This window comes from Felis catus, chromosome F1 (assembly GCF_018350175.1).
Source record: "Felis catus isolate Fca126 chromosome F1, F.catus_Fca126_mat1.0, whole genome shotgun sequence".
Lineage (NCBI taxonomy): Eukaryota > Metazoa > Chordata > Mammalia > Carnivora > Felidae > Felis > Felis catus.
The window spans coordinates 22476243-22501716 of record NC_058384.1 but is presented as its reverse complement, the minus strand read 5'-3'; the positions used below and the strand labels follow the sequence as shown (position 1 = coordinate 22501716).

Below are 25474 nucleotides of genomic sequence, written 5' to 3'. Positions count from 1 at the left end.
AGTGTACCCAACCACATGATTATATTGAGATTCTGAGACTAGTAGAAATGTTTTGGTTTTAGATAGCTATGCTGGTTGCCAGAGACTACTAATGGATTTTCTAAAGATAAGAATATTTTGGAAACCATACTCAAGTGGCATAAGCTTGTTTAGGAATCATAATTAAATAAATCTCAAGTCAACGAAGGACCACACAAGAAGATTATTACACTGGATTCCAATTATTCTCACCTGGTGACTCTTTTGAAAAAGCCTGAAGGTGACACCAGGTGTGTTATTTAAATGGATTAGGTGCAGCATTAATTCAGATGTTTTAGGTCAATGGAATGCTTCATACTAGAGATTTTCTGGAAAATTTCCCAGTTTTTTTAGTCTGCTGATACCAGATTATCAACCAAATAGAATGTTTTCTTTAAAAAAAATCTGTACATTTATATGTCTATGTGTATGTGTATGTATGTGTATGTCTATGTGTATGTTATGTGTAGTGTGTTATATATGTGTGTGTATGTATGTTTGTGTGTGTGTGTGTATGTGTGTATATATATATATATATATACATATATATATATAAATATATATAATTTATTCTATACTTTGGATACATTTCTTTCCTTATATCACATTTCTCTAAACATACAATGCCTAATAGAATGAGAATATTTAAATCTAGCTGGCATTATTATATCTGGGCACAATGCCCAGCCGATAGTAGGTTTTCAATAAATATTTGAAACTGCCATATTTCTTTAATTTTTAAAGAACAGTTTGTCACTTAAGAACAAATACTTTGAGAAGAGTTTGCACCCATTTCATCCAAGATCCACTACTTAATAGCTCTTTGACCTTGAAGAAATTACCTAATTTCCCAAGTCTGAGAAAAATGGGGGAAATAATGCCTACTTACTGACACATTAATGGTAAAATTAGTTGTACTCTTGAATATGTGTAAATTGAAGACTGTATCTATACTATTTCTATTAATGTGGATACACATGATTTTTTCTTACTTTGGGCTTTGTTTTTTTTTTGTTTTTTTTAGAGAGAGAGCATAGAAATGGGGAGGAGGAGGAGGAGGAGGAGGAGGAGGAGGAGGAGGAGAGAGAGAGAGAGAGAGAATGTTAAGCAGGCACCATACTCAGCACAGAGCCTGACTCAGGGGCTCGATCTCACAACTGTGAGATCATGACCTGAGCTAAAATCAAGAGTCAGACGCATAACTGACTGAGCCACCCAGGTACCCTGGGCTTATATATTTTCATAAAGCATTGAAACTCTTTAGGAAAGAGAATTAAAGCCAGTTCTATCAATCATATTTTAATTCAACGTGTAAAAGGGCAGGCTTCACATTTAGTAGGAGGAAGAATTCTTACTGGCGTAATGTAAGAAAGGTAATTCCTTACTAATGTTACATGTTCTTTGGGTGTTGACAAGATGTTCTACTTTACACAGTCACTCACGAACCCAAGCTGATGGAGGCTCCACCATAATTTAGAACATTCGGCCTCTTCAGTTATTTCAGTGGGAGAAAAGACTGGAGAATGTGCATTGAATTTTTTTAAAAAAGGAATTTGTGTCACTCCTGGAATGACACAGATATCTCTGTGAGTGACAGACACACTTTAGTCCCTATTATCATGGCCTAGTGGTATACTGGATCTGGCTCAAAATGGCTCATGGAGAGGAAATTATGCACTTTTTCTTCCCACCTTTGTGTTCAGTAACGTCATGTTGGGAGCTTGAAATCAGCCATGGTGGTAGTATTTACACCACAGAAATTGGCAAGTGCCCAGAATTAAGGCTTTTTATTCAGAAAGCAGTTTACCAACTCTCCACTAACCAACCTGACCTCTCCTAATGGAAGTGTATTTAGAAATGTAGAATGGCAAATGAATAATTAGATGGCATCATTATCTTCTATTGCTACAGTGTGCAAATCATCCCAGAGATGATGTTATCCTAAAATGCTATGCATAGACTTGGGTACTATAGAAAAAGGACTGAACTTGGAACAGTTGCCATTTAACTTGCTATCTAAACCTAGGCAAGCAATCATTTCTTTGAACATCAGTTTCTTTATAGTGTTATAAAGTCATCTTTGGATGCAATAGGATTACATCAAATAATGTGTGAAGAAACTTAGCATAATGCTTCTGGAAAAATTCACGAATTCGTGATGAATCTGGCATTTGCTGGTTCTTAAGGAGTCTAAGGAAAAGCACCAACATTAGTTAGGCATTTGGAGGGCTTTAGTATCATTTTTTAAACCTACACTTACAAAATGCCTATGGTAAATAAGAGACCGTTATCACCCTATGGGACTTTCAATATAGAGAGGTATTTAATAGGCCTTTATGTTTAAACTAAGAAGTAGATCCATCCACAGATATCAGAGGATAACTAATTTTTCCTGGAGCTCTCCATGGTGTTTTAGCCTGTCCTCCTTCACTCCTCACAGAGTCACTTCAATTCAGAAACCTAGACTTGGTCTACTCTGTTCCTTCTTTTCTGTTACTCCTTTGAGGATCAAGGTTACCTATTTACAATTTTAGGATGTCGGTAGGTATCTAGTATAACTTTATCTTTGCCTCAGCTCTGCTCACACTGCAGCAGCCCGTGTGTAATTCAGAGTTGCAATGAATTCAGAGTCATTTTGAGTTCATGACATTGAATTCAGAGAGCAATTCAGTGTAATTCAGAATAAAGTTCATAATAGATCGTTGTGAACTTTAAAAAATTGTATGAATAAATACACTGTGTGAAATACAATTCTCAAGAGTTCCTAGCCCATACAAACCCTGTTTAGTGCCTAGTGTCTAGAAATTTGCCTGTTATTGTTGGAGCTGTCATGCTGCTGCTAGGTTTCCCTCTTCTTAACTATAGAAGCCATGAGATTAGAGTGGCTTTGTGCAGAAATGGTACTTCAAGACATTCTATGGTGGAGAGATGTTTTTTGGAGCCAAATTCAAATAACCCACATGATAAACAGACCAAATATAAAAACATTAAGTCAGTAATGTGGTCTTACTAATATTATTATATATAAAGAAAAATGATCTTAAAATTGCTAGAATAATTTGGAGGAGAAAAGAGAGGGAAGGAATATGCAGCTGGACTGCCTCTCTTTTTCTCTGTTTGACTCAATTACAGAACTAGCTGAATATTCTTTGTCCCACTAGGACCTTCACATCATTAATTCTCCTCCAACCCCACTATGTCCATAATATGTGAGAATCCAGAGCCTTCTCCCAACGTTTATGGAGTTTGCTGAAAGCTTACTTTCTTAGGTCTCCTTGCCTCCTGATTATTTGTGTATTGATTATCACCTTCTGTACTTTGATACAGGACAAAGCTCAGCCTCATCAAAAATATCACAGGAAATCCACTAATAACAGGACTTGTGAGTTTAGTAGATTTAACTGAAGATTTGGGGTTATGTCTTGAAGCACCTTATCCCCTTCTGCTCTCTCCTTGGCCCCATTCCTCTTTTCTTCTTATTATGCCTCTACTTCTCTCCTCTGAATAGTCTCATGAGTTCCACATTACTCTCCTACTATGTAGATCAGTTCAGCATTTTCCTTGAAACCAGCATAATCAAATTCAGTGAGATAAGCATGAGAAACATATAGGGTGGCTATAGAGGTTGGTTTCTGGAGCTTCACTGAGTGTATACCACAGCTCTTCCACCTGATATATCTGTGAAATTAGGATAATATACTCCCACAAAGGGGCTTTTGTAAAGATCAAAAGTGATCATTTATAAAATGAAAGATTTCGTCTGTTGTACAGTTTGCATTTTGTATATGTTAATATTTCTTCTCCTGTACCATTTACTGGTTTATTTACCATCATTATACATAGAACCCTTTTGTTATTTTTCTAAAGTTCATTTATTTATTTTTGACACAGAGAGAGTGTGAGTCAGGGAGGAACAGAAAAAGAGAGAGAGAAAGAGAGAGAGAGAGAGAGAGAGAGAGAGAGAGAGAACACCCCAAGCAGGCTTTGTCCTGTCAGCACAGAACCCGACACGGGGCTCAGTCTCACAAACCGTGAGATCATGACCTGAGCTGAAATCAAGAGTTGTATACTTAACTGAGTGAGCCACCCAGGCCTCCCCCGCTTTTTGTTCTTATTAACACTAATATTTGAAAAAGGGAGCTGAGTTAAGAAGCAGACTAAAGAAATAATTTACCTTAAGATAACAGACAAAAATTATAAACTATTGGCAGTTTCTTAAAAAGACATTTTAATATGATGTTTTGTGTTCCCCAAATATTATCCAAATATTGTTGTAATTATTTTCAGAGAATGATTAGAGAATGATAAATGCATGCATGAGTGTCAGAGGTCATTTTAAACTAAATTAGTTTAATTTTTAAATTTTTATTCTATTTTTATTTTATTTTTTTTTAATTTTTTTTTTTCAACGTTTATTTATTTTTGGGACAGAGAGAGACAGAGCATGAACGGGGGAGGGGCAGAGAGAGAGGGAGACACAGAATCGGAAACAGGCTCCAGGCTCTGAGCCATCAGCCCAGAGCCCGACGCGGGGCTCGAACTCACGGACCGCGAGATCGTGACCTGGCTGAAGTCGGACGCTTAACCGACTGCGCCACCCAGGCGCCCCTTATTCTATTTTTAAACCACAATTTTGGTTTATTTGTGATGCCCTTCATTCCTATTACCCTGATTGATACAGAGTTGGATGTAGTTTTACATGAAAACGGACTCACTTGGAAATACTTTTGCTTACAAACCCTTTCGAATTCTATACCGACTGTTTAAAATATAATATAGAAACACAAAGTTAAAAAACTTGGTTAACCTGTTACCCTTCATATTTTTGGCATTGCTCAGAGAACAGGAAACCTACATCCTTATTTCCATATACTTCCTTAATTAGTGTGGTATTTTAAGGATCAAAATTAATTTATTTTACAATAATTTTATAGAGGTTAAAAGGAGCTCCTTATTCATTAGCTCTGCTCTATTTTTAATATATTGGTTAGGAATAAAATGCCATATTTTCAAACACAGGTAATTTCTAATTTTGTCACTTTGATATTAAGCACTACTCTTAAAATGGACTCTTTGTCAGTTGATTTGTACACAGCACATATGCAAGATAATTAACACCTCATGGCAATCATTTGGCAAATTATGGGTCATGTGTAGCCTTGGTAACCTCAATCATAGGAGACTTTCTGAGTAGCAATTAATGATAATATATCATGTCAGTGAATAAATATAAATCAAGTCATCATAATATTGACCCTTTTGATTGTCCTTACATGAAATCAGGAGGCAATAGTGTCTTCAGTAAGGCACTGTGTGATCTAAACCAGTTGAAATAGACTTAACAAGGTTTTGTATAACCCCCAGGAAATCCCAATGTAAAATTGGATCGTAGCCCATATGCACCACCACTCCCCCCTTTTCTTTGCTCTACTGTATGAAATTCATGACACATCTTCCTTTAGAAATAATGGAATAAATGGTGGTACTGAGACCCCCACACTTACACAGTCCTTTGTAAACCTTAGGAAAATGAGCTGGAGTAATTAGCAGCAGCATTTACACTAAAAATACAACAAACCTGTTTTTATGGCCATGTGTTTTTTCTTTTTTTTTTTTCACCTTCATGTTCCTTTTTTTTGTTGTTGTTGTTTTTTTTAGTTTTTGCAGGTTTTGCTCAATGAGAAAAAAATATGGTAGTAAAAGGGACATATCTCCTTCTCTTTCCTCTCCTGGTTGCTAAATAACAAGGAATCGCAGTGATTTCAGGAAGGCTGTGTAGTTTGCAGAGCTCTGGAAGTGGCATGTTTTTTTTTTTCAATATATGAAGTTTATTGTCAAATTGGTTTCCATACAACACCCAGTGCTCATCCCAAAAGGTGCCCTCCTCAATACCCATCACCCACCCTCCCCTCCCTCCCACCCCCATCAGCCCTCAATTTGTTCTCAGTTTTTAAGAGTCTCTTAAAAACTCTTCCACTCTAACCTCTTTTTTTTTTCCCTTCCCCTCCCCCATGGGTTTCTGTTAAGTTTCTCAGGATCCACATAAGAGTGAAACCATATGGTATCTGTCTTTCTCTGTATGGCTTATTTCACTGAGCATCACACTCTCCAGTTCCATCTACGTTGCTACAAAGGGCCATATTTCATTCCTTCTCATTGCCACGTAGTACTCCATTGTGTATATAAACCACAATTTCCTTATCCATTCATCAGTTGATGGACATTTAGGTTCTTTCCATAATTTGGCTATTGTTGAGAGTGCTGCTATAAACATTGGGGTACAAGTGCCCCTATGTATCAGTACTCCTGTATCCCTTGGGTAAATTCCTAGCAGGGAAGTGGCATGTTTTTAATTATGGTCTGCCTTAATATGGCTGTTTATCAGATTACAATTTTATATATAATTATATATAATATAGGCACGCATATTTCTAGTGCATTCTATCAATGCTGCTATCATGTGGTCATTTTACTTTGAGAGAGAATCTTGGTGATCAATGTAATAAAATATGGTGAACTCTTTTTCTTTCTTTTCTTAATGTTTATATTTTTATTTTGGGGGGTGGGGAAGAGAGAGAGAACGCGCAGAGGATCCCAAGCGGGCTCCGTTCTGACAGCAGAGAGCCCAGTGTGGAGCTCTAACTCATGAACCATGAGATCACGACCTGAGCCGAAGTCAGAAGCTTAACTGACTGAGGCACCCAGGCACCCCTGGTGAACTCTTATTCATAAATGTTAGGTGGGTTTTTGAAATGTCGATTCCTAGACTCCACTCACCATACATTCTGATTCAGTAAATCTGGGTTGGAGTCTGCATTTTTAAGAAACAACCTGAGTGATTTTGTATAGCTGTAGATGAAGGTGCTCCTTGGCTCTTATTTTGAAAGACGTTGACATAGAGGCTAACTCTGACTTACCTTGCTCTTGGGAGACAATGTAGCACTCTGGTGAAGACCTGGGAGCCTGACCTTACCATTAAAACCCCACCTCTGCAGTTAAGAAGCCTTGTGAACTTAGAAAGCTACTTAATGACTTAGTGCCCCATCTGTTTATCAGTGCAGTGGTGATAATGATGATATATATCTGATAGAATTGTAACGAAAATTAAATTAGCCAATGTATTTAAAGAGTCTGGACATAGAGGGAGCACTCAGTAAACATTAGTGTTACTATTTTATCCTGTGGCCTTCATCCAAATTATTTATTATTTATCCACATATGAGTCATTTCAGTGCAGAGCTATTCAATATTTAGTCCAGCCATCATCCCCTTTAGGAGGTTTTAGCCGAACTACAGGCTAGTCTATGTTGCTTTTATGTATTTTTGCATACCATTTATGTATTTCTAATACTCCTTCATATTAAAGCTTTCTATTTCTCCATCTGTCTCCCTCATTAGCCATGAGTACTTAGAGGATGGGGAGCATGTTTTATGCACATTTGTGTCTCAAGCACCCAGTGCTTTTGCTAGGACGCTGCTGAGCTGAGGATGCTGGCTGGCCCAAATCTGGATAGTGGTCAGCTCTCAGTGCTCGTCCTGGCTGTATCTTCCCAGATGCAAAGAAGGAGATCTTTTCCAGAGTCAAACTTGGATAGTGTTTAGGGGAGAAGATTTAGTCATCCATTCACTTCATCGATATTTGTTGAACGTCTACCATGTAAAACCACAATGATCCATGTCCTTATGGAGCTTTTACAGATGAACTTCAGGGGTATTCACTAGTGACTCAACATCTATATCTTATACCATTGGGCCAGTGTATTACTGAATTTTATTTTAGAACAATCCCTTGGGATATGTGTTATAAAACTTGCATTTAAGGTGTAGAATCATAGTTAAGTTTAGAACACCCAGATCAGAGCCTCAATTATTGGACATCAGTCCTAATTAAACACTTTGTAGTTTCCCATACCTGGTAGTGTTTATTGTGACCAGCAACCTGGATCAACTCACGGGGTTTGTCGTTAAACATTTTTCAGACTTCTAGCAGTGGAAGGCACTCTGTTCGCATCACCGGCCTTAGTACGATTGATTTCAGAGCTGGTTTTTCCCGAAAGCCCACCCTGGATTTCAAAAAAACAGTCAGCAGACCAGTGCAAGGTTTGTATGCGCATATTACCAAAGTTGACGTAGTAGATATCCAAGTGCAAAACATTGCTCAGATTGTCTGTGATTTTATAATTCTGTGGAATTCAACAGAATTGGGAGTTATATTCTTGGCCTCATCACTTTTTTCTCGAAGTGTAAGACCAGTGATATTAAAATTACTCAGCTTGTTAAAAATTAAGATTCCTGGGCCTCACCCCAGATCTCCTGAATTAGAACCAAATTAGGTTGGACCCAGGAATATGCACTATATCAAGCACCCCAGTTGATTCCTAAACTTACTGAACTTTGAAAACTACTGACGTATATCTTGAGATTTTTACTAACATCTATAAATTACCTTGTTGTCAAGGTGAAAAATGAAGGTTTTATGTGTGTAGATGGCTAAAAAATTAAAGACATTATGTGCCATTGTATGTTCAAAGATAAAATTATTGCTGCTTTTTAAACCTTGTTCTTATTTTATTCATGCAAGATTATAGGTTTATAGATAAAAAGATGTTTAATCGTACCGTGACTCCTTAAATTTATTTTTTTTTGATCATTCTTTTATTACTACAATTACTGGAAGGATACACATAGTGAATCCTTAAAAATTAAATATTTATGTAATTAAACATTAATACAGTATTCACAATTCTGATTTTTCTATGTATGGTATTATTAAAATACCATAAAAATAATTAGGATTTCCTAAGTTTCTCTGGTCATGAATAACTGTCTTTAATGTAGTAGAAAAGATTCTATAATTAGGCCACAATTTATTCGACAGTTTGTAGTACTCATATTTATAATACTTCTCTGTTATTATAGTTCAAAGATTTATCTGATAAATAACTCAGTTGTACATTACTTATTAATAATAATAATAAAGTCTTTCTCCTCTAGGAATTCCTACTTATGTGCTGCTGAATACTTCTGGAATTTCCATCCCAGCCAGAGTAGATCGTCTTGAACTTCTGAGTATCTCAGGCAGTTCTCTGAAGACTATCCCTGTTAAATATTACCCTGACCGAAAACCTTATGGCTTGTGGAATATTTCTGACTTTATACCACCAAATGAAGCCTTCTTTCTCAGAGTCACAGGCTATGATAAGGATGATTATCTCTTCCAGAGGGTTTCAAGTGTTTCCTTCTCTAGTATCATCCCAGGTGAGACATCATTTTATAAGACCCTGGAGTATTGATAGTTTAAGGGAGTACTGTGGTCCTATAGTAAAGAATGGACTATAAAATAAAGAATATCTTCACATTATTACTGGGTTGTCAAATTGATGGACATTTACACTTAGATAACACAATTTTTCTTAATCATAAAAAGCACATCCAGAGTTTCATGTGAAGTCTCACTGACTGCAGATCTGAAAATTCTGATTGGTGCAATCAGTGTAACAACTGGGAAATTCTGGTACTCTTACTCCCCCTAAAAAAAAAAAAAAAAAAAAAAAAAAAAAGCCTGGCACACATGCTCAGTGTTTGATCAAGCTACCCAAATTGGCCAAATGGGCTAAATGCTTATCAATGATTGTCAGAAACCTACTTTGTGAATAGTAATTCATTGTAAACATCTGGTGATGATTCTGCGTTTATGTGATAAGTTGGCAGTTAATCAGTAAGCTAGTTACTCATATATTTGCTGTTGTGTAGAGATGAGAACGTAGATTAAGGATTCTTTGGAAGCATGAGGTAGCATTTCAGTTTGTCTCTACTCTTGCTATTTCTCAAAGCTAATGACAACTGTGATAAAAACTTTGGCACTGTAGCCAAAACTGTGGATATGCAAATCTGTAGAAGGATTATTTCTAATATTGTACTATTGGATGGAGGGACAACAATTTATCATTTATACATAAGGTTGTAATTTGAGAAATTCAGAAACAACTGTACAGCTATTCTTTAATGGTTGTCGAATGGCGAGATTAGAACCAACCTCAGTATTTCCTCATAGTTAGTTGTCTTACCCCTAAATTGAATACTGCAAAATCTGTTGGATTCTTAAAAATCAAGTTTTTTTCCCATTATTTTTGGGAAAACAATTACTGTATGACTTCAATTCTTTTTTGTTTTAAGTTTACTTATTTTTGAGAGAGAGAGAGAGAGAGAGAGAGAGAGAGAGAGAGAGGGAGGGAGATAGCATGAGCAGGGGAGGGGCAGAGAGAAAGGGAGACATAGAATCTGAAACAGGGTCCAGGCTCCAGGCTCCAAGCTGGCAGCACAGAGCCCGACATGGGGCTCGAACTCACAAACCGTGAGATCATGACTTGAGCTGAAGTCAGATGCTTAACCCACTGAACCACCCAAGCGCCCCAAGAGGCCTCGTCTTTTTGTAGAACTGTGGGCAATGTAGCAAGATGGTGCTGGGGGGCACAGCAAGGAAGTTACATTCAGTACCCAGACTTTTTTGGTCCAGGTGAGGTGACTTGCTAATGGCAGGGCTTCCCCCTACCATCTGCTAGCTAAGGTGTATGACTTCAATTCTAAGCCATGTAGGTCCTTTTCATATATTTACATTTTTTAAATAACAATAGATTCTACAGTGGAGGAGGTATTGTAACTTATTCGGTAGCCTTTGTTTTTTTTTTTTTCTATATTGGTGGCACAAAAAATAGTGTCTTAAAAAATAGAGTCTCAGGTTTAATGAATATGTTAGTAAGGGGTCCATGGAGAGATCCAGAAATTAATGGGGTTTGAACAAAGAAAGATAATTAAAGTGATTTTTAGTGATTTAGATTAATTGGAATGCAGAGGGTTTACTAGAATAATTAAAGTTTGAAGATTTTGAATGGATTAACAGGAAGTACCCAATATTATTGTGACCTTGTTGCCCATGTTCTATTTTTCCTAGATGCTCCCAAAGTTACAATGCCCATGAAAACCCCAGGATACTACTTGCAGCCAGGCCACATTTCCTGCTCTGTTGAGAGTCTTTTACCCTTTACCGTGAGCTTTGTCAGAAATGGAGTTACACTTGGAGTAGACCAGTATTTAAGGTGTGTACCTGTTTTATTAGCAGTTATAGAAAGCATTAAACATCTAAATACAAACAGATACTTATTTTAATGTGCTTTTTCACTGGGAATTCCCATTTATTTATTCCATAGTCTTGGAATATAGCAGTGAACAAAACAGGCGCAGGTCTGTGCCCTTATGGAGATTTTATTATAATGGAGAAAGAAAACAGATATATGTTTTATGATACGTTAATTTCTCATTTATAATATGTTAAATATGTTAATTTAGTAAGTGCTAGAATTCATTCAAGGGTTGATTCAGGTTTTATAGAATCTGGATGTTATATAACTTGACGGTCTCTTGTTAAGCCCAAGAATACAAAATTATGAATATAAAGTTAGGTACTAAACTTTGGAAGGGTCCTCGCAAAAGAGAAGAGTTTAAGCTTTGTTGGCTTTGGGGCAAACAAATCTCTGAATATAATTGAGAGATGAGGTGCATGTGGTTTTGGCCAACTTGCAGTTTTAAAATTCAGGATAAGGGACATTTGAGCAAAGACCTAAACATGGTGAGAGATGATCATGCAGATAGATATCTAGGAAAAAGGATTTGCATGCCAGGAACAGTTAGTGAAAATGCACAAGGCTGGAGCTGACTGGGCATGGGGGAAAGAAAGACAGGAAGGAAGCCAGTGTGGCTGGAGTGCAGTGAGCCAGGAGAAGGGTAGAGGATGGGGTTAGGGAAGTGAAGTGTGCTGGGACAGCAGGTGGAGGGAGAGCATGTGTGGCTACTGCACGTAACAATCAGTGGGAGTGGGTGAGGAAGCACTGATCTTCCTTGTGAAGATGGGTGGCTTTTTTAGATAAATATAAATAATCAATGAGAAAATTGAGTAGACCTTGAAATCTGGAGGATGATTTCTGGAATTTTTTTTTAATCTTACTAATGAAACAAACTACATTTGGAGAAAAACTCTAGAAATTATTTTACAAAATTTCTATGCTGTTGATTCAATGGTAACATAAATAACTTCCATAAAATGCTAAATATTTGACAGTATTAGCCTATTTAATCTCTTTAGGGGGTCATTTTAAGCAAAAACTATGGCAGGAATATTCAGTATAACTTTAGAAAAAAATTCCACTATTTGAAGATTGAACTGTATTACTTCCTGCTACTTTTTTTATATTGTGTATCTTAATGATTCCCTAAGCTCCATGTTTAATAACCAGCAACATAACTGACCAGGATATTAAATGATGAAGCTACATAACTGCCTGATGAAATCAAATAATTCTGTTTCATGTTTAAATAGTAACATGTTTCAAAGACACTTGAGATTCTTTATAAATATTAATTCATTAATTCCACACAATTCCTGGGAGGTAAGCCACAAGAATTCTTTCATTTTTCCAGCTCTGTGGCCCAGAGATGTGACATGCCTTGCTGACATATATTAAGCTCTTTGTGTGTAAGAGGCTAAAGACAGAATTTGGCATGGGTGGTGATGGATTGATACTCTAACCCTGATTCACTCACAAGTCCCTGCCCTAGATTTCCTAATAACTTGAGACATGTGACTTAATCTTTGTTATGTGAGTCGCTATGGTCACTAGGGGATGTAAGAGAGAATTAGTTTGCATTAGCAGCAGGACACATTTCTATTTGACATGTTCTTTCCTTATTCCAAAGGTCATGCCTTCAAAACTTCTTAGAGTTTTAATGTTAACTGAGAAGACTACATGAAAAAAGAGAATTATTTTCACGTAATATTTCATAAATGAGAGGAGCAAGTATCACTGTCAAGAATATTTTTTACGTAATCTCACCCTGTTTACGTGCCTTTGAACTAATTACTTATCCTTCTTCCTGAATCTTGACTTACTTGTTTTTAAAACGAGGGACTAGAAGAATTGTCACTATCTGTTTCTAAAATATCCATGTGTCTAAGTTTTGATGAATCTTAATGTTGTGTGCTTGGGTCCGAACTAGGCATTGCAGAAAACACGACACACTGTATGTATTTCAAACTTCTGCCTCCCTGGAACTTACCAGTACCCCTTAGACGATGACAGTTATAAACTTGGACTTAGCTTACTGCTCTTAGGCATTAAAGATATAGCTTAGGTGATGACTGTGGCTTAGAGCACACTCATACTCCTTTTTCTTCTGAATGGGGCAGTAAGGACTACTGACACCTCATGCATACATGGTTGAAAGGAAACATTAACTAAAGTGAATATTCTGTTACTAAAATATATGGAACAGTGACCTTGCTTATTTTGTCCCTTTTCTGATGAACAGGAACCTATGCCTTCACTTTCTCTTACAAAGTCTAGATTAGTGATAAATACACATTAAGAGCTCAGTAAGTTCTTCGTGGCTTTTTGATGACAGGTTTTTTTTTTTTTTTTTTTTGGACAGCAAGAGATCTGGTGTTATAACTGAGCTATTATATCTCATACCACTTTCAGACTTCAGTGTACGGTGTCTTTTGCCTCTGCAATGGGCTTTTCATCTCATCTATGTCTTGAATGTTAAAGAAGGTTAAACATAGCTATGGATGAGTGTAAGAAGAAAATTAGGAAAATAGTTATGATTTTCAATTCTATTTTAAAATAAGATAATGCCTATTTTGTAGATTATTGGAATCCTTTAAAGTATCTATTAATATCTGTTAACTAATTAGATATGAAATATCTATCAGAATTAAATATCTATTACCAAAACACTTTGAAAAAATAGAAAGCAATTTGAACAGTGTTAAAGGCCAAAGAATAAGTATTTATTAAATGAATGGATACATATTATAGCAAATGGGTTTTTTTAACCTAAATGACAGGTTTGATAATAAAACGGGTAATTTTTTTCTTTTGTCAACGTATACATAGATTGAACCAGATATGTTCCATAGCCTTATATGGAGCTTATATACAAGAAAATTAAAAAGAAATTTTTGGGATCAAAAAGTCAATTTTCTACCTTCAAACTCATGAATTACCTTGTTGAATTGCTTTGGTTGAGAACCTCTACTGAACAAGACCCAAAACTGGAAATAATATGGAAGGAGAGAGGATTTAAGGAGTGTTTCTCTATTAAATCTTTATCTTATATTTTCACATAGCCAGAAAATGTTTCCCTAAAGAAATTCACAAACTCTGTATCTTATTGCCTTTGGTGTGCCTTTTGCTCAGAGAGCTTAACTTTCTTCTTCTTTTTTTAATATGAAATTTATTGTCAAATTGGTTTCCATGCAACACCCAGTGCTCATCCCAATAGGTGCCCTCCTCAATGCCTTTCTAATTAAAAGGTGTATAATTTTAAGCTATGAGGAATTCTGTAGTTTCATCTGCTTATTTTTACATTGTTCTTTTGAATGAATACTTCCAAAAAATCACTGCTTTCAATTTTGTCTTGCTTTTGTCGTAACTAAAATGGTTTCTATTTTCTTGCCCCAGGGAATCTGCCAGTGTGAACTGGGAGATTGAAAAGGTCACTTTGTCTGATGAAGGTGCCTATGAGTGCATCGCTGTCAGCAGTGCGGGGACTGGACGGGCACAGACATTTTTTGATGTGTCAGGTAAGTAATTGTCACTAATTGCTTTGCAGTTGCCTGGAAATTAGTGCAGCTATGGAAATGGGATGTTTGATAATCCTGGCTTCACTACATATTAGCTGTGTGACCTTCCTTGCGACAAGCATTTAAGGACTCAGTGCCTTGGTTTCCCCAAACTATAATAGGAAGATAATTATCAGTAACAGTCTCTTATCTTATTAAGAAATGTGAAGTTACGTGAGATAGTATAAACTCACATAGAAGAGAGCCTGGCACATAGAAACACTTAATTAGACACTAGCCATCATTGTTATTGTTCTTGTACTATTATCATTATTATTGTAGGCTCTCTTAATAAATATTTTTTGAAAAGATCACCTAGCATTTTTATTAAAATTGAAAGAAATTTAAAGAAAGGAAGGGATAAAATTTAAGAAAAGGGAGAGATCTATTCTGGGAATAATAAGGTTAAATTTCCCATTTTCTTTCCCATATTTGTAATAATCAGACTGTTTTTATGAATGCATTCTGACATTAAATTCAAGACAGTGAAAGTGATCATGTTCAAGAAACACAGGACCTCAGTGGCTACAGTATTGGTATTAAGAAGAGTGGAAGAAATGCTAATTATTTCACAGTAGATAGTATGTTTCCTACAAATAAATGGGAGGCAAAACTCATTGCTTTTTATTTATTTTTGAGAGAGAGAGAGAGAGAGAACCTGAGCTGGGGAGGGGCAGAGAGAGAGAGGGAGACACAGAATCCAAAGCAGGCTCCAGGCTCTGAGCCGTCAGCACAGAGCTAGACACAGGGCCCGAACTTACAACCTGTGAGATCATGACCTGAGCTGAAATCAGGTGCTTAACCGACTGAGCCACCCAGGCACCCCAAAACTCATTGCTTTCTAAGGTAGAATATATTTTAGCGAAAAAGTCATTTCTCCTTTAATCTCCCAGAATTCTTAGGACACAAAAAGATTATCATTTTTAACCAATGATCAGGATTTAAGCCACTTACTCAGAACATATCTAGAATTTATTAGAAAGTTTGTTTTGATTGAATTATTTTCTACCTGTCTTATAGACTAGTGTTGCTGTGTGTTTAATAGTAACCCTATTCTGACCTAAATGTAGCTGCTGAGTTTATAACATTGTCTATACCTACTTTTAGTGTGGATGTGCATTTTCTTTAGGCAATTTAACACAAAAGCAACCGTATAACTGTAGGACTGTTTAGAAGTCTAGGATTTATGTTTGTTATCAATAAGTCCAAGCTGAACTTTAAAACAGAGGCATGCAAGCATGTTCTTCTTGGCGTGAATTTATTTGTATTCTCTTATTCTTAGAAAAATAAAGCTTGTCTCCTGAAACAATTCAGTTGACATGCATCATAAACTATTCATTTTTTTTTTCATCGCCAGTAATTATGAAAAGCATTGGAATTGTGTCAACGTTCCTCAGCTTCTGGGAAAACAAACACTTGAGCACTTGACTATTTTTTCCCAACAATATTAATTGAGAGAAAGACAACAGGGAAAGAAGTTTGAGTGAGTTGATTTAGACATCTTGCATAAACAACTAGGAAGTGCCAGTAAGAATTTGTGAACTGACTCTTAAGAATTTGACTCTGTAATGTCAGTAACTTCCATATGTGTGTTGTACACATGCCCCATTAGTTTAATTTGTGCCAGCCAAGCAGTGGTATCACTAGGAAATTATAACGTGCCCAAGCCAGTGTTCAGGAATTATGTCCCACTCAGTCAATTATGAAAGAAGGAACAGAAGCACTGATGGTAACAGCAGTGACTGTGATGGCAGAAATAACAAGCAAGTGCCCCTTTGGACTTGGAAGAATAGACATTTCTTGCCAGGCTCACTGTTGCCTCAAACCTCCACCCACTTCTGAATCCCCTGTAGCCTGGGCTGAGATCCCAGCAGTTAGCTAAAGGCATGCTGGAATCAAGTGCAAATTCATAGGACAGTTAGGTCTTATGTTTTGGAAAGGAGTGTTGGAAAACAAGGCATTTTGAGATAGTGATGTTCTGGTGTCACTATGGACACGAATTTATTTTGTAAAGTCAAAGGACACCCAAGCACAGTTTGAAGAAAAGCAAAAGTTCTACCAATATGTTACCCTAATTTTTTATTCCAGCATTTTCTTCTAGCTGACATGTGTAAGGATTTTTAGTTCATGAGAAATGTTGATTATTGAATGTTTTAGATGCAAAATGGGTAGAAAAGCATTGTACTTCTTTTATTACATATAAACATACAGAAACAAACGAGTAGAGTTGCAGAAACATGAAAAACTCTTTTCAAGGAATAATTGCTAATTTAGTACGGTTACAAAGTTACATTAATTTTCTTCACTGAATTTCTTTCTTAACACAATGCCCTCCCCTGAGGGAGTACACGCACAGAGTACTAAAATTCTGGGTTTACATAAAATACCGGGAATACAGAAAACTTGTCAGGGGCATGTCAGTGACAGACAATCTTAAATTATAATTACAGGATATTGTATTAGAACAGGATAAGGGCTTGGAAATAATCTTGTACCACCTTGTCATTCTGTAGCTAAAGAAACTTAGGCCTGGAGCAGGCGGTGACCCATTATGATTACAGGGATGAGAAGAAGGTTCCTGGCCTCCCGACTCCCTGTTCAGTGATCTTTACCTAATGTCACAAGGCCTATACTTGTCATTCTTTGCTCAGTTATGAGGTTCTGAGGTTTCATCTCTGGTTCCCTAATTCTAGCCTTAGTCATTCTTTTACTTAGGAAGGGCTGTCCCTCAAACTTCTAGGACCAGGCTATTTCTGACAATCTATTATCTTGGCCTCCTTTGCACACTGTTGTCATTCTCCCTCATTGTTTCCCCCAACCCCACAAATTTATTTATGTGTGCATAAATATTTAAGTATATACACTATTTATTATCTCTAGTTATTTAGGCAGCAATGATATTGTATGTCATTCTTTCAAACCTTATCTGTTCCCATATATTATTAGAAAGTTAGCATTTTACATATTTCAATTTATGTTTGAAAAGGGATTAGACTCTGAGGTGGGGTTTGTATACAAGAAGGTTATTTCTAGGAAAATGCACTGGTAAGGAAGTAACAGAAGTGGAAGAATTTAAATTGTGATATAGTCACTGCTAGGGCCTTACTGGATCCCACAGGGAATTCTGGAGCTGTCATGGCCCTGAATCAAGGCAAGAGAGCCTCGATTTGTTTCCTCATTAAGTGGTCACTGAATGATGGGTGCCCTGGAAAGGGGGGATTTACCCTGAGCATGTTAGCTCCCTTGGCTATGAGCTGTTTATAACCAAGAAGCATAGCAGCCAGGGAAATGAGTACCTATATCCTTAAGAGGACTCTGGGCATGTGCCCAGCATTCCCTACATGCCTAATGTACGATTTTCCATTTTCTAAAAATCTCAGAAAATACCTCGTTTAGTTGAGGAAGTTTGTGTCAAAAGAACAAAAAAGAAAACCATACAAACATCATGTGGCCTTCAGAAAGATCTCGATAGAATGTGAACACATGTACTTACGATGACTTTCAGGTCTTTGATGGTCTATACCATCTTGGATATGAGAGTCATAGAACATTAGAACTAGGAAGGGTCTTTAAGATAACCTAATTTGATTATCTCATTTTTCAGACAGGGAAGCAAACCCTGTGGATAAATTGACTTATCTAAGGTCACATACCTAGAGAGAGAACTAGGCAGCCTATGGTTGACAGATTCAGTACGTAAGAACATAGAGTGCCCAATTAAATTTGAATCTTATATAAGTATGTCTGAAATATTTCATGAGACATATGTACACGAGAATATTATTTGATGTTTATCTGAATTCAAATTTAACAAAGTTTCTCGTATATTCTGTCGAGCCTAGCCAGACTCCAGAGCTTTCTAACTTTGTCGTGTCCTCTTTCCACATGATTCATCAACCATTTTCTTAAGAGATTTTAAGAACATAGCAGAATGATAAAATTTTGTTTTTTAAAAGATAATTTAAAATAGGATCTACTCTTCTAAATGTTTGGAAAGCAGGATAAATATAAAGGAAAATATGAAAAATATACACATTTCTGTCCCTCAGAGATTACCACTATGGTTTTGGCATATTATTTCCAGGGTTTTTTTTTTCCAGGCTTATGATTCATCTGCACTTATATATGGTTTTAAATAAATAAGAATAAAATTTGATCTTGTATATCTAATACTCTTTCATATTTAAACTAAACAGGCACATGGGTTTCCAGCTGGAATAGCTCACTGCAGTTTTATTGCTGTATTATTGCTGAATAATAGCTTGTTACAGCAGATCGTTTTAAAGCATTTGGGCAGAACATGTTTTAGGGGGGCATTTGTATTTATTCTCAAACCTAACTAGAGTAATATGATTCTCTCTAGAATGTTGGCTCAATATCTAATTAGTAAGTTATTTTTGACGGCATTTGAAATGTGCATGACTTATTCAATACCTTTTGTGTGCATGGTTTCATGTGTACGATTTTATTAAAGGCCTATGCCTACTCTTAACTTGTCCTGCAGTCAAAACATCCCTTGTTCCTTTGGGGGAACATTTGTCATACTCTGCTGTTGCACTGTCTTCTTAATGAGATTGTAGTCCTTTGAAACCAATATTATCATATTTAGTATACTATCATCTACCATACTTTGTGTCCTCTTTTCTCTAAAACACCAAATGAGCATTTTTAAATTAAAAAAAATCCATAAATGCTACCTTCTTCAAAACCCAAAAATTTGCCTCATTCCTCAACCCCTAAATTAGTCTAGTGATATCCTTTTGCCAAGGCTTTTTGATTCTCACATGTATAATTTATAAATTTAAACTTGGGTATGCTTTGGTGTGTGTGAACAAGCACTACTTTTCTTTTCTTTTCTTTTTTTTTTACATTGAGGATTAAAGGCACTAAAAGCATATCCTGTGCGTGGTGTCTTCAGGCTACAAGTGCCTGTGCTATTATTCACTTTTACACTACGATGTTTTCAATTAGAGAACATTCAAATCTTCCCATTGAAGACATAACATCTAAAACCACAGTGTTCGGCAAATGTGATAAAAATCAGGTGGTCGGTTTTTTTTTTTAGAACATGTACTACTTTTTTAAAGTATCTTTTAACTAGATAATTTTCTTGGGGTCAAAGACATATATACTAATTAATAAGCTGTCTTCTGCATCTTCCCTACCAGGTTCTCAATATACACTCATTACATTTTTAAACTACATCTATAAGGGAGCAAACTGGCTATTAGGTCTCTTGATTTGAATCTTTTCGTTTCACCCAGAGCCCCCTCCAGTCATCCAAGTGCCTGATAATGTCACAGTCACTCCTGGAGAAAGAGCAGTTTTGACATGTCTCGTCATCAGCGCGGTGGATTACAACGTAACCTGGCAGAGGAATGACAGAGATGTCAGACTGGCAGACCCAGCAAGGATGAGGATCCTGGCCAACCTCTCATTGGAGCTAAGGAGTGTGAAGTTCAGTGATGCTGGGGAGTATCATTGTGTAGTCTCCAATGAAGGAGGATCATCAGCTGCTTCGGTTTTCCTCACGGTGCAAGGTATGTGTGTATGATAACTTCAGAGTTACAGTGCCTTTCTCTCTTCTTCATTTGATCTCTATTCCCTTAAGTTTGGTTTCTCTATTCCCTTAGGTTGGCTATGACAATAACAATATCTACCCAAACAATTACTATTTTGAATGACAGAGTCCTTATGGATCTTAGGTGGCCTAAAGCTGACCAAACTGGAAACTAAAACATCACTAACAAATAGGTGACGTTTTAAGACAAACACAACCAACCAGTCCTAGAGTTGGATACCTTTATTTTAAGAAAATGTAAATAGAAATTGTCTCTGGATGATTTAGTAGTTCTAAATTCCCAAGTCTATCATGTGGACTTAAAAATTCTAATTGTTGTAATGATTGGTTAAAAGTCTTTCCCGAGTTGAGTATTACATTATTTCTGATGTAACTAATTTGCTTATATCTTTTTAAAGTAAGATTTAAGATGTTTCTCATCTTGGTGAAATTTTATTAAATATTAGCAGAGTTGTTTTTGTCTTATTTATCTTATACACACAAGATAATAAACTAAGGGTAAGCCAATCTTTAATTATGCCTTTAGAGACGAAATGTTAGGTAGCTGAAAACAGTGTGTTAACAATGTGGTTTAATGGCTACCAACTATATATATATATATATATATATATATATATATATATATATATATATATATATATATATCATTCAGGACGATCAAATGAAGGTCAGAATCTGTTCCAGTGAATCTCTTTCAATAGAATCATATTTAGCTTCTAAACGTCTGTACCAGCTGAGAGCCTTAATGTAATGAGCAAATCACTATTGCCAGTTTTACACTGTTAAGCTGAAAGATTTAGTTACCACCTCAACAGAGTATTTCATTTCAAATCCTCGATGTGGGAGACTGATTGCATCAGGATTGTGTCTGGCTATCTGGTTATGACATCAGAAACAACTTTTTGCCATGCCTGAAGTAACACTCTCAGATGATGTTTTTAACAAGATTATCTAAGAAAATGACCACTGAGACTCAAGGCTAGCGCTTAGAGTGTTATTAGAAGCAGAAAAGTAAAACTACTATGAGAATTAGCAAATTGGTCATCTGATTCTAGTTTTCTCGCTGGTATTTAAGACCTGTTCTGCAGTGTGAATGTACATCTCTTTTGTTAGTGGATCTGGTGAAACCTCTAGGGAAACATTGCTTTTGTAGATGGTTCACTGCATTTCCACATGGTAGACAGCCTAGATCATTTGAGTCAATCCAAGTGGTAACCTGAGTTACCAGAATTTTGAAACTGTTCTTTAGTAAACTGATTGTTTCAGATAGAACAAAACGCTAATGGACTTTGGAAAATTTGATCTTGGTTCTTCACTTGAAGTCCCTTAGAATAGGATTGTAAACCAAAATCAGAACCTTCCTAGTTTCCTTGGGTTAACTTTTCAATGTATTAGCATCCTATTTAGTTGATTACACCAGTGATTCTCAAACTTCCATGGATAAAGAATTGTCCCAGGCACAAATTTTCTGGTTTAAAATCGCATATCTGTGGCTGCTGCAATCTCTCCTCATGTAACAGTAAAATATCAATAAGGACCTCAAAAAGACAAAACTGAAGAATACTAAAACCCAGTGGCAATTAACAGTAGTAAAAATTTGGGGAGGAATTTTATATATATGTCTGTGTGTGTGTGTGTATACACTTTATATATATATATATATATACATACATACACACACACACAGACATATATATACACACACATATATAATAAAGATTTATTTATAATAAATATATATTTATAAATATATGTAATAAAGATTTTTATTTATATACATATGTATATATAAGTATGCATATGTAATCTTTATATTTTAAGGTCAGTATAATGAAAATCTCAATCAATGGTGCATCTTTTTTATGTTCACATGAAAGCTGAGTGGATGCATCTTTGTCCTTCTGTTTCATACTTTCTGAAAAAGAGAATGTTACTCTTTAGGAAGCCATAATGGTGTTGCCTCACACATATTGATAGCAATAACCATCCAGTAAGGAAAACAGTAGAACTGGAAGTAGACAAGCAACCCGGACTCTCGTAGAGAACTGTAACCTAGGATATATGTTTCTCTCCAAATGAAAATATTTGGAACTGAGAAACATTGATAGGGGTGTCAACTAGCGATTTTAGAGACAGATGGTAGCAGAGGGCAGCATCCCAGTCTCAGCCAGGAGAGCATCATAGATGAGAATCGGGCAAGGAGCTGTGCACATCAGACTAACTCAGTTAGTTAGTTAGACATCAGACTAACTCAGTTAGTTAGTCTGAACTGCAAAGGCAGCTCAACTAGAACAACAGTAGCCAAATAAGCTAGGTCCATCCAAACACTTTCCAAAACTCTTTGGAACTGAAATACCTGAATGTGTACACACTATTCTGACACTTTGGTCATTATATTTCTGTCTTATTGATACAAATGGCAAATCATTACCTTAACTTTTACAAAGAATATTATTTATATATTACAGAAGATAATTAGAGTATGATCTGGCAAGAAAAATTACCTATTTTTATACTGCTACTAATATAATTTGGATACACTATTCAGAAAAATAAGAAGTTTGTAGCAGTGTGAGGCATCATCACTGGGCAATATTATTTTCAGCTTTCCTCTATGTAAAAAAGAGTTATACACTATTTTTAAGTATTTGATGTGTATCTTAGGTAGAAATAGTTGTGTGTTTTGGTAATAAAATAATCTACCAAAATTAGCACTTACATTAAATGTATGGAAACTACTTTTGGGGTATTTGGTATTGCTTATAAAATGTGATCTCAGTATCTTAATGTAAACCATTTCCTGCTATTTTTCTAGGATAAGTTGCAACACAGCCCTCCCTTCCTATTTTGATGTCTTTTAAGTGATTTTTAAGTGATTTTTGTACAGGATGATATTTTTAATGCCTAAATAAATATCAATACATACCCCCCCCAAAAAAAAAAACACTTTGTTGGCAGACACTGGGTCTGGATTTGATGTCATCTGATTTGAGTGTGAATAAACAGAAAATTATCAAAACAAAATAGGAAAAAAAATAAAGCACTGGACCTAAGGAAAAAATACTGAGGAACACAACAAGGGGGGATAGCCTTGAAAGAAATGGATGCTTTTGAAAGCAGTTCATTCTAGAGACTGGGAACAAAATGTTTAGTGTCACCAATGTCTTTCTAAAAGACCTATCCTCCTTTGAGCAAGTATAGAATGATAGAAGAAGAAGTGGCTGATGTGAAAGATCAACAAGTGTGATGGAAGAAATAAGAAAGGATTTGATGTTAAAATGCAATATTATAATGCAAATTTGAATCAGAGGCACTAAAAAACAGAATTTACACTACATAAAAATAAAATCAAGGATGTGGTGCACAAACTTGAGAAGTTCTTTCAGAATGTTGAGGAAAAAAACTATGGGTGAGTAATATGTTGTTGTTTTTCAAGTAGAAATAAAAAACAGAGACTGGAACTTGGAACTTAAAGCTATGTAGGTATATAGCATATATATTTATATAACAAAGACAAGTGACACTAAAGAAATAGAAAAAGATATAATTGAAGAAAATTATCCTAGAGAAGAAAAAAAAATTGTCCTGGGTAAGCAAATCAAGCGAGGTCAATGAAGAGAGAATTTCATCTAGACACATCCTGGCTGAAATTTGAAAGTATTAGTACAAGGGAAAAAACTCCACAAGCATACATTCAGACTGACCCAATATGTTGTAAATGGAGGGATAAAATCAGACTGGTGTCAGACTTCTCAGATGTGCTAAAGGCTAGAAAATAATTGCAATGACTGTTTGTCATAGTTTGGTTCTTAGGGTCTGAATATGTTCTCTCATATGGGGAGATATTCTTTACTCTCTAAGGGAGAAGCAGAAAAGCAGATAAAATCAGATTATTCTTTTCCCCATCCTAGAATAAGCCATTCCAATGTTCCCAGTGGGACTTTAACTCTTCCTTAGACCATGGACACTTCAAAGACCTCAGTTTTGGCAGTATCGTGGAATTTTGAGTCCAGCCTTGGCAGAAGCAAGTGTCCTAGTGGCTCTTTTCCATCATTCTCATTTCCCTTAGTGACATTAGGCTCATTATCATTCTACCAGAAGAGCCTTGAGAAGAAACACTGATCGTAGAAACTGTGGTTGTTTGAATCAGTCACATAATGAGCATGAGAGAATGTGAATAGGTTGATATGTTTCCTTCATTATGAGAATTCCTCATTGTGGGGAAAATGGTATAATTAGATACAGGAAATTCTTCCAAAAGGGGATTTCCTCAAGCAGGGCTTATAAGACTCAGAAGTCCGGCTAGTCAAACATATAAACAAACAAATTGAAGCCACCCACAGTTATGACGGGAAAGGGTCGGGGGGAAACCCAGTTAGATTGATATAGACAAAAATGTGAATATGAGATTGACCATTGCTTGTTTGGGGACAGTGGAACTATAAGTGACCTTCTTATTTATACTTTTATGTACTTAAAAAAAAGTGTTTAATAGGAATGCATTATTTAAAAACTTTGTGTAAATAGGCTTTAAATTTTTTTGAAAGTGCTCATATTAATTTTATTGGGAGATTGAATTATGTATGGGTAATGTGTTTTCTTTCTTTGCTAAATATTCCATAAATTTGTGTTATCACTTTTATATTTAAAATAATTAAGATATAATTAAGAAAGTTAATAAGAGGTAGTGTAAAAATAAGGAACAATTAAGAAAATAAATTAAGAAATAGTGCCTCTCAAAAGTGTCAGATTAGAACTTTTGTCAGTACAAAAATTCATACTTGAAAGCTTAAGGGTCTGGAATTTTTTAGGACTATATTATAGAATAAGCATTTTAAATCCTTTCTGCAACAAAGTAACGTCAAGCAAAAAGAATAAATGCAGAATTTCAGTTGATAAGTTAGGTTTTCTTATACTGAATAACCCAGTAACAGAGCCATGACAATCTCTTCAATTTTTCCTTTTGCAAGGTTTTCACAGAAATAAATTGTGATTTATAGAATGTGATATCCATGATTGAATAATGAAAACTGCTTTTTATTTGCTTTTCTCTTTTCTTAGACATTTTGATACACTAAAGTCTTGCTAGTTAAGCCTTCTGTTGTTGGAAGTTGATCTGAGACATGCATATGTATGTTTTAAATACTAGTGCATCTTTGTGGCTTTCATTTAGATAAGATGAAACCACACACTTAAAA

The 25474-nt window shown here is 35.8% G+C and overlaps 1 protein-coding gene across 7 annotated transcripts in view; it reads left to right on the top strand.

Moving 5' to 3' along the window:
• HMCN1 (hemicentin 1) overlaps positions 1 to 25474 on the top strand; it is a 469326-nt gene that overhangs the window by 179727 nt on the left and 264125 nt on the right. For 6 of the 7 annotated variants that reach the window (XM_023247312.2, XM_003999241.5, XM_019821722.3 and 3 more), the window contains 5 exons: positions 7998 to 8118; positions 9013 to 9276; positions 10970 to 11114; positions 14535 to 14656; positions 19960 to 20235. In XM_023247312.2, coding sequence (XP_023103080.2) covers positions 7998 to 8118; positions 9013 to 9276; positions 10970 to 11114; positions 14535 to 14656; positions 19960 to 20235 — 928 coding nt within the window. Of the gene's footprint in view, positions 1 to 7997; positions 8119 to 9012; positions 9277 to 10969; positions 11115 to 14534; positions 14657 to 19959; positions 20236 to 25474 lie in introns of those variants that run through there. The other variant, XM_019821723.3, reaches the window with a different exon arrangement.